Raw genomic sequence first — 10184 nt, 5'->3', positions numbered from 1 at the left:
TGAGTATCGTTTTTCACTCTGAGTTTTCTAAACCGGCTTCCTGAAATAGGGCCCTGCAGTCAGCTGAGACTGAAGAACTCACCTGAAGATGATGAACACGCTATGTTACATGACCAGAATCAACTTTTTCATTCCCAGTTTACTCAGAGGATCATTTAACTTCTCACTCTGCTTTTTTACTTAAAGATTCTTTATCAAATTTTTTATTTTATTGTAATGTTTTGGGCTTTTTTCTAATATTTATTCTTTTCAGTCTTTAACATTTTACTGTGTATTATTGATCTTTATTTTATCTTTTATTCTAGTTAATTGGCCATTTTTTCTTTGTTTGACATCCTACTTTTATTATTTAAAGTTGGATTGCTCCTCCTGGCTTCTGTAAAACAGAAAATTTGTGATAAATAAAGTAACTTTCTTGAATTTCTTCTCCATGAGTCTGTTGGACCTGCTCCTGAGGACTCCATGAAGTAACAGAGCAGGTACAACAGGGGGCGCCACAGCCCGCAGGACCCACAGCCCACCACAGGTAAACATGTTTTTCTGCAGGAGTCACCCTGCTGTGACACAGGGGTGGGGGTGGGTATTTAAAGGCTGATAATGAGCGCGTGGCCTCTAAGACCACGTCGACCACAGGAAGAGGAGGGGGGGGGCGTGTGTGTGTGTGTGCGCGCAGGCTCATTACTGAGCTTTAAACCATCAGACTTGTGCAGTTAGAATCAAACCTCTCTATTGACTCATCTGGACAATGTGGCAGGTTAAACCAGCAGGTGTGGTCAGAGTGCCCCTGCTGGAGTCTCCTCCTGCAGGAGGTCCTCAGACGAGGGCGGAAAGCTTTCAGACCTACTAGAAAATAAAACCACGTGTTTCCAGGTTATTTCCTGATGTGAGATCAGCTGATTTCACATCAGTAACACCTGTCTGAAGCTACCTATGCTAATCAGCTGATCGGTCTTATGGATCTGTCCAATCAGTGTATTCGTCCAGGTGTGATTCAGTAACGGCACTGCCGGTGCTCTGACAAAGACACTCTGCACAGGTGTGAAAAAAACCAAACAGGTGAGTTTATTAAGACAACAAAAGCCTGAATACTCAGGAACGGCAGGTACTCCGGTACGGAGCAGAGGCATTCTTCACACAACAAAAAGTACAACAACACAAGTCCTGCTGGGAGTTCCCACAGGTGAGAGCACCTGAGCCCACACAGGCCCAAGGGGCAGCCCGGCCCCCTACCTGTGCAGGTAAAACCCCACCATGAGACTGTAAACAAACCCAGCTGCTCATTTCCTCGTGAAGCAGAGAGCAGCCACATGTGTGCCTGGCAGCAACCTCACCTTTACCTGGCCTCAAGGTGAGCACCCCCCACCCCCCCCAGTCAAACATAAACATCATTAGCATAGCTCAGCTAGCTGCCGGCCTCGCGACCAAACGGAGAAATTAGAAAAAGTCCGAGCGGAGTTTCCGGTGAGTGGCTCAGGTGTGAGTCCGTGCCCGGTGTCCGGGCTCAGTCTCCGCAGTCCGCGGACAGCTGCAACCGCCTCACGGCCTCCTTGATCAGGTTCCCGGAGAGCAGCAGCTCCTGTAGCAGCCGGTGCGGGTCGTCCTCCGTCCCGCCGAGCCGCTTTCGGTTCCAGGGGCGGATCCGGTCCCAGTCCGAGTCTCCGGAGCCGGGCACGCCGTACGGGCTCGGCCTGCCGCCGGCCCGCGGCCCTCGGCGGCTCCGGAGCCGCATGCAGCAGCCGGTCCGCGCCTGCGCTGGAGCCCCTGCACCGCCGGCCGCCGGTTTGGTCCCGGGGCCGCCGGCGAGGCCGTGCAGACGGCTCACCGACACCGGCGTTTGGGCGGAGCCGTGCAGCTGCAGCGCCTCTCCGATACGCGTCACCAGTGCGTCCACCTCCGCTGAGTCCACGGTCACCGACTGCTCCAGCAGCAGGTAGTCATGCTTCCGGCACGGCATGGCGGCTGTCCTCCGTCTGGTCCTTCGTTGTGTTGGTGCGGGTCGGTGCTGTGTGGGTGCTCGGTGTCCTCGCTGCTCTCTCAGTTCATTTGTAAACAATGGCTGACGCGCTGCGGACTGTACCAAGTGCCCGCAGAGGCGGGGGAGCGGGGCGAACCCAAACACAGAGCCAGTCCCGACAGCGCGGCGCCGAGGCTCCGGTTCACTCTTAATCCACTCAGGCGCGCTCTTGCTGCTCCGGTGCCAGAGCTCCGGACGAGAGCACCGGAGTCCCGCGAATCGGGGCCTTCCCGTCCCGGCCCCGCGCGCATTGGGCCGCTCCGCCGTCGCGGACGTTACATAACGGCGCGTGTGCAGGCAAAACAAACAAAGGCCCGAGTCCGTGTGACACTCACAGAGGAGCATGCGCACACCCTACCCCCCGCTGTCTGCTAGCCCATGCGCGTTCACGAGTCCACTGAACTGTGGGAGCCTTCAGGTGAAGGTGGCACGCGCTTCTGCACCCGTATAAAATCATCCCGGAGTGTTTCCGGTTTGTCTTCCTGTCCCCCATTCAATAAACTTTATTAACATGGCGGGAAACTCAAATCACTGTTGTTATGGTGGAGGTCCCGTGTGTGTGTGTGCGCGCGCGCGTGGGAACACGGTGTACGTTTGTTTCTGAGAAGTAGCAGCCGGTCTGAACCTGATGCTCCGTCGCCAACGAGCCTCACCACCGTAAAAGGAGCTACTATCACTGCAGACACGTGGTGCAGCAGCCAATCAGAGCGCTCGGCTGAGGTTTCCTCCGTGTGTGTGTGTGTAAAAACAGTCACCACTTCCTGAAACAGCAGCACATTCTTTGGCTCTGAGTGTGTCTTTGGACCATGTTTAAATAAAGCGCGAGCTGTAAAGGAGCCGTTTCAGGCTGTGAGCCAATAAAGTTTATTTGAAACGTGTAATCAGCAGAACAGTGATGAAGTCACTCTCAGTTCAGGTGAGCAGGTGAAACACAGGTACTCTTCACCTGTCTGCCGTCCTCTGATGAACGCGCTCAACTTATCACAATCCCGCTGTCCTCACTCACACCTGAGCTTGGCAGCGGGCGTCCATCTTGTAATATACACGTTCTAACATACATGTTCTAGAACATTCTCAAGGTTTCGTTCGGGCCAAGCAGCGATGACCTCACAGTGAGGCGTTGTGAATGATGTTTGAAGATTTTAGTCGTGTCCAAATTCATAGGCTGCATCCTCCTGAGGACCCGGCCTTCGCGGTGTACGTGGGCCGGGTCCTCAGAAGGTCGGGTAGGCTGGAAGTAAACGGCTGTGAAATTGCTTGGGCTAACATGTCTGCTGGCACTGTTGTTCGAGCTTTCGCAAAAGCCGGCATCATTTCCGAGGAGCCGCACGGCACGGAAAGTGACTGACAGTGAAGACAGTGAACCTGGCATGTTTGATGGAGATTTAGCGCAGCTGTTCAATTCAGACACAGAGGATGAGGACTTCGATGGGTTTGATTAATGATAAAAATGTGAGTACCAAACTTTGTTTTGCTCCTGCTTTACTTTTAAATACGCACACTTGTATGCTTGTGTGTTGTTGATGATGACGATTACTGGTAATAAAAAATGTGAGTAAGGTACCGAACTCAGGTTTGCTCCCGCTTTATTTTTAAATACGCATACGGTACTTGTATGCGCCCTATGGTCCAGTGCGCCTTATGTGTGTGTTAAATACAGTAATGGCACACATAACTGAGACTGCGCCTTTTAGTACAGTGCGTCTTATGGTCGTGAAAATACGGTAAACTCTCAACCGTCTCACACTTCTGTTTAATCAGTTTTCTGTTCAACGTTTATTCAGCTGTGTGAAAATCACCCGATGGATTAATAACATTTAATCTAATCTAACAACTTTAATCTAATAACTTTAAGCCAAACCGATTTACTCACAAATAAATAAAACACTGAGAAAAGCCCAACAATAACATTTTTAGGTTGTCTAAGTGACTCATATATCACGTTTAACCCGAGTAGCGAAAGTCCGCAGTGATCTGAATATGATGTGCCGGGAGTTGTGCCGTTCTCTGCGGCTCCAGTGACCCTCGCGCTCCCGGCGAGCTATCGAGCTGGTGGGTAACAGACGTGTCCGAAAACGTCGAAGCACTTTGGCAAATATGTGGTGTCTTGATACACTGAGCAGATGTTTACACAGCTACATTCTCGCCTGAAAATATGTTAAAACTTTATTTTGTGACCCACAAAGATTAATAAGAGTAATATTAAAACTAAGCAGCTGCCGCCATCGCCGGAAACTGGAGTTTGGCTGGGCCGCGCTATGAATTCTGGGATATGGTGGACCACGAAGGACACACCCGACCCATCCTTCAAATTCGGGGAAAAGGAGGACGCATTTGTCGGCTGCATTCGGAGGAGTCTACGAATTTGGACAGCCTTCGGCGTGTCGCTGTGACGTAATCGGCCTACAAACCCGTCATCAGGAGGATGCAGCCCATGAATTTGGACACCCCCTTTGACAGAGCACACTCTGCCACCTGTTCCACCTGTGTCCCGTCCGATGATCTGATTGGTCAGGGTTAGGTTTTGACGTTGGAGTGGTTGGGTCCTGCTAGCACCACTGCACTACATCAGTCCCGATGCCTTCATGTTTTCATGCTTACTGCTGACCAATCATAGTTCTCCCACAGATATCCAAGCACCTCCTTCCTGTGCGTCACAGTCACCTGGGGACTGCCCCCAAACTCTGACGTGCTCAAACAATGACGTCACCAACGACAGACTGGCAGGATGAAACATGGACGCTCTGGAAACTGAAGGCAGTGCAGAAACATCTGAAGTCTTCATTCTTATGAGAGACCTGTCAATCACAAGGCCTCACCAGTGAGGTTTCACAGCCAGCTCCGCCCCTTGCTTATCACGTCAGATTTGTAAACACAGACACATGACACGTTACAAGCGGTGTTTGTAACGTGTCAGGTCAGACTGGCTGAAGCCAGATTTGTGTGTAACGCTGGATTTTCAGAGTAAAGGTCGAACCTTCAGAGTGAATCAGTTAGCTCAGCCTGCTGTCAGGTATAACATGTCTATTACATGTTTATAAAAACCAGGTCAGACTGAAAATGAGAGCTCGCTGTGATGAAAGCACGTCCTCGCAGGTGAAAGTTTCACATGGAGCCATGTTCATGCCGACAGCAGAACCTCACACTGTTAATGTGAACCGTGCAATAAAGCGGCGCACCGAGTGCTTCCTGTCTGCACGTCAACACCTGAGCGAGGCTGTTTCAGAGGTCGCCTCCTCTGCTGCAGCCAGCAAGGGTTTGGCTGTGCGCTCCTCTGTTTGTGCAGGATCAGCAGGGCCACCTCAGAGCCAGCTGACATCATTAAAACACCCAGAGACCAAAGCAGCGGCTGCTTTGCATCATGAACATGCTAACGGTGACACGGGAGTCTGTGGGGACTGGCTCACTGCTGCCTCTGCTGGGCACCAGAGGAACTGCAGGACTGGTGGTTTATTCCAGGCTGGTTTCCTGGAAACTAAAATAATCTTTGTTTTAGCCGTTGAGCTTGAGAAACATGCCAGAGCGCCCCCTAGGTGAACTGCAAGGTTACTGACAGGAAGCGCTGCGGTGTTAAACGCAGTGGTTTCTTCTGGGTGCTGATTGGAGGATTCATTTCAGTGAATTTGTTTTTGAATCCCAGGTTTGGACTCAGTCAGCTCCTGGTTCACAGTGTGGGTTGTGTTTGGTTCCCTCCTGCTGGCTGTGGTCATCGGCTCTCCCCCCCCCCCGCCCCCGGAGGATCAACTTTGATAGCAGTGGGAGCGCCGCCAGCAGCTCGGGTTCACAGAGTTTGTTTCCTCATTCAGAGAGAGGGGGATGCTCCCCCGCTCCACGAGGAATGTGAGGCGGCTGCACATGGCAGGAAGTGATATCACAGGATTTATGAGTCCCTGCAGTTGTAAACACAGAGAAGGCGAGGCGAGCAGAAAGCAAACAAGCCTCCTTCAGCTTTGCTCGGCTGGCCAAAAGTCTATAGACACCCCTCTCTGTTTCAACGTGCACTGAGCCCCCAGATCAGCCGACTCCACCGCACTCGCACTCTGGGGCGGTGAGGTCAGAGCCCAGATGGAGACGGCAGATGATATCTGCTTCCTGTCAGTCAGACCGAAAACAAACATGTCACATGACTCCCATTAAATCCTCTCATTACAGCAGATTAGCAGCTCGCCCGCTCCTCGCTCTGAGCGACAGACATCGCATCATACACACAGAGACCTGCTAATCAGCACCATCCAATCAAAAACCTCGAATTTCACTCATTAAAACCGGAGCTCAGCTTTCTCAGGCGCTCTGTTAATTCAGTACCCTCACAGCAGCCGTGTCATTGGTCAGAGGAGGCTCCAGCAGCACAAACAGGGTCCAGACAGCTAACAGCTACAGCTGCCTGTCAGTCAAAGAGACCACGCCTCTAATAATGCACACAGGTGAGTTTTAGAAACCTCTTCCCCCGCACAGGTGTTATGAAGGTGGAAATCATCCAGAGAAAGGCGCAGCGTCTGCTTCAGACTGTAAACATGTTTATTGAACAATGTCTGTGGGGTCTGACTCACTGCTGCCTCTGCTGGACACCAGAGGAACTGCAGTGAGCTGCGGTTACGCTGAGGTGAAGCCTCTGAGTAAACTCTGTCATTGTGTACGGTGGACGTTTAATGACTGTCATTAAATCGCCGTCGGCCCCGCCCTCCTGCTGGTTCCGCCATGTTTGTAGTGAAGTCAGCATTTCCATCAGGCTGAAGCTGAACCCTGTGCTCCGCCACAAGTAAAAACATGGATTACATAACAGTGCATGAAACCGCCACACACACCACGTGCTTTGTGTGTGAGCGTGGATGTACGTGAGCGGTGAGGGGTTCTCCTCAGCAGCCCCGGGGCATTGTGGGATTGATAAACAGAGCTGATATGACTGATGGGGCGACACCTCTACAGTTATATAACACACCCCGGGTATGTATGCATACGTGTGTGAACACACCCTGCACGTTGAGCTTTCCCAGTGACACACACGGTGTCAGATGGAGGGTCTGAGAGGGTGTTCCTCACCTGCTCTCAACGGTTTTTAAGGTGGACTTTAAGGTGGACTGCTCATTTTGTTGTCAAACCCTATCAGAGCAGCTTTGTATGAGTCACAGTTCACAATAATGCTTCTTTATTTGACACTGCTGCTCTATCCAGCCCCTCAGTTCCTGCTCTGTCTGAAACCAGAAACGTACCCACAGGTTGAGCTGACGACGACTGTGATTGGACGCTTGCTCAGTGCATTTCCACCTGAGGAACGCAGCAGCTCTGAGGAAAGACGCTGGCTGCACGCCGCCACGCAACGCAGTGCCAACAGGTGACCTCACACCTGCACAGGTGGGAACAAGAACAGAGGAAGGAAGTAAAAACACATAATCTGGTCTTCAAAATAAAACAGGAAGTGAACTGAAGACAGAGGAAAAGAAAGACTCAAAGAAACACAAAGCCCTCAAAACAAATACACTGATGAGCACGCGGCGAGCAGCTGTGTTAAAGCGTTGTGCTGCACACAAACTGAAGGCCGAGGCCAGCTGTTATCCGTCGGCCTGTTCCTCTGGACACCGACTCGCTTCAGTCTCAGTTTCTGAGAACACGCCACTGCCCCACCTCCCTCTCTTGCAGCCAAAACGGTTGAAGTTGTTTTTGTTATTGTTGAGACTGAGGCGGAGCACATGGGCCAGAGATAGCGCTGCAGGACCAATCGTCTGCTCGCTGCCAAATAAGGAATCACAACTTCATACAGACAGGTGAAGCCCTGCTTTCAAAAGGTCAGAGGGCAAGAAACCAGAGAGACGACAGACAAAAAGTCATCTCATCATAAAAACAAGAAGAACTCAAACTGTGTAATCAGGTTTTTACAGTCGTGTTGATCAAACAGCTGCAGGAGCATCTCCCAGCCCGAATTGAACTAATTCATTTTAAGTTATCCAGAAACCAGCAGCGCCTGCAGCTCCAGTTCCCATCAACCAACAGGCTAAAGACAGAAGCGCCACCTGCTGGCCACAGGGACACAGTGCAGGTCCAGCATCTGAGACTGCGAGAACAACAGTGACAGAATCATCATCATCATCATCAGTGTCGTGGTCACGATGATGATGAAGGCTTGGAGCAGCACACGGAGAGCAGCTGCACGAGTGGGCGTCGATTCCCCGAGTCCAGCCCACAGCACCAGCCACTGAAACATCTGCAGCAGCTGGAGTTCAAACAATCTTTAATTCACACAGTTTGATTCTGACCAACATTTCGTGTTGTTTAAACGTTTTCTCTCAGCTTCACCGACATGTCCCGAGAAGAACGTTTTGGCAGCGGTCTCATTAGAGACCGCCTGTTTCTGGCTAGGGAACAGGAAGTTGAACTTCTGTAACCCACCTCCTCAGCTCTGATTGGTCACCCATGCAGGTGCAGAGCAGCAGAGGAATCTGCAGCGTCATGCCGTGGATGTGCTCAGCGTCTAAATCCAGACACTCCAGCTGCCAGCTTCCTAGAAGGACTGCAGACAGCGTGCGGGACAGAAATAACCTGCTGCTGAGGCTCCTGATATCATGTGACCCACGCCGAGTGTTTCTAAACACGTGTTGTTGTGTGTGAGCGATCAGATGTGTGAGTATCCTGACGTCAGGGATCAAGGAGGCGGAGCCGCTCTCAGGTCAGCTCTTGGTCCGAACACGTCTTCTGAGCGTGAACTCAAACGTGAGCTGCCATCGTCACACCCATTTCATCACCTTCATCCGTCACTTCATCTTCGCTTCCAGATCTTTCCTTCAGGTCAGAACAGACTCTACGCGTCTCCTGACAGGGAGCCCGCTGTCCTGCCTGGGAGCGTCTCGTGACCTCGCCGCTGCGCCCATCGTGTGCAGCGCTCGGTTCAGGTGCTCTTGGAGATACGAAAGAGTCCTGGATGGTTTCAGAGCAGACAGGCCGGCACGCTTGGTGCAGCGCCAGCTTCCTGCGAAGGTGACGGGAGCGGGGATGGAGGCGTTTTTTGAATCCACGAAGAATAAAAGTAGCCGTGAGCGGATGACACACAGAGCACGTCGTCGCTGCTCGAGTTTCGGTGCTGTCACATCCCGTGTGAGGCGGCAGTGGCGGTCTGAGGCCAGCTGGCACCCGGAGGCTGGGTCAGGTGTCAGAGTTGAGCGGGTTCGCCGCTCTGGTCGGGGTCAACCCTGGACACGTGATCCACTCCTCACACGGGGCCCACGGGTCCATTTTAATCCATTTAAATGTCACATTTGTTTTTAGCTCAAGGCCTGAAACAAACAAACGAGAAACCAGTCATGGTGACGATGACGATGATGGTGTTTAAAGTCCAGCCTGATTATTTTCTGCTGATAATTCTAATAAATAATAACTTTTTATTGATATCATTGGTTAAATATAAACATTTCTATTTCACGTCCACTGTGGAGCGACTGCAGCTGAACAGACGCCATCGTGCACATGGCTCTCTGAGCTTTACCGTTGATAAACGGCGCCCCCTTCAGTGAGGAGCTGACCTTTACCCTGATTACGGTTGCTTCGTTTTGAAGGTACGAGCTGTGACGATGCCTCTGTGCAAAGAAACGGCAACAAAACAAAACTGTCGCCATCCAACGACAGGCGAGTTCTGGAAACAGGTGATATTCTCCTGCCCGTCAGCTCAGACATGCTACACAAATACTGTAATACCTGAAGAGGTACCGCCTCTTCAGGCGAGTCATCGGTGATGTTTCTGTAATTCTTCTACATGAGGAAAAGATTAAGTGTTTCAGGAGGCAGATTAACCGTTTAGTGACAGAGTCACACCTGAAACACCCAACAGGTGGCCTCACCTGAAAAATTCAGCGAGAATCACGTGAAGGCTCAGAGTGTCAGGATCTAGCAGGTAAGATCAGAGCCCGCCCACAGACACACACCAAACCGCCAACAGCTTCACTTCCTCCGATGTCCACAAACAAGCCATCTTTTATATACAGTCTGTGGTCTCCAGTTGCGCTGAGGTGAAGACGCAGCAAAAATGTCCATAGACCCTCCCCCTGGTGTGGCGTTTAAGATGATGTCACAGGTAAAGTCCTGGCTGTGTGGGCGTGGCGTGAGGAATGAACGCGAGGGTCGGAGGAAATCTGTCCAATCCGATTAAAGCCGCCGTGTTTCCTCCTCGACGCTCGGTTACTTA

At 51.5% G+C, this 10184-nt stretch overlaps 1 protein-coding gene across 1 annotated transcript; it reads right to left on the bottom strand.

The window, feature by feature from the left end:
* Positions 1-1039: 1039 nt before the first annotated feature.
* Positions 1040-3222, bottom strand: gbp (glycogen synthase kinase binding protein). The gene has a single exon (XM_014337977.2). The coding sequence runs from the start codon at positions 2357-2359 to the stop codon at positions 1502-1504; it is 858 nt and encodes a 285-aa protein (XP_014193463.2). The 5' UTR covers positions 2360-3222; the 3' UTR covers positions 1040-1501.
* Positions 3223-10184: the final 6962 nt, after the last annotated feature.

Source organism: Haplochromis burtoni, unplaced genomic scaffold (assembly GCF_018398535.1).
Source record: "Haplochromis burtoni strain Fernald_Lab_line unplaced genomic scaffold, NCSU_Asbu1 Contig_190, whole genome shotgun sequence".
NCBI lineage: Eukaryota > Metazoa > Chordata > Actinopteri > Cichliformes > Cichlidae > Haplochromis > Haplochromis burtoni.
Note: the sequence above shows the minus strand (reverse complement) of the source record. Positions and strands in the feature narration are given on the sequence as shown.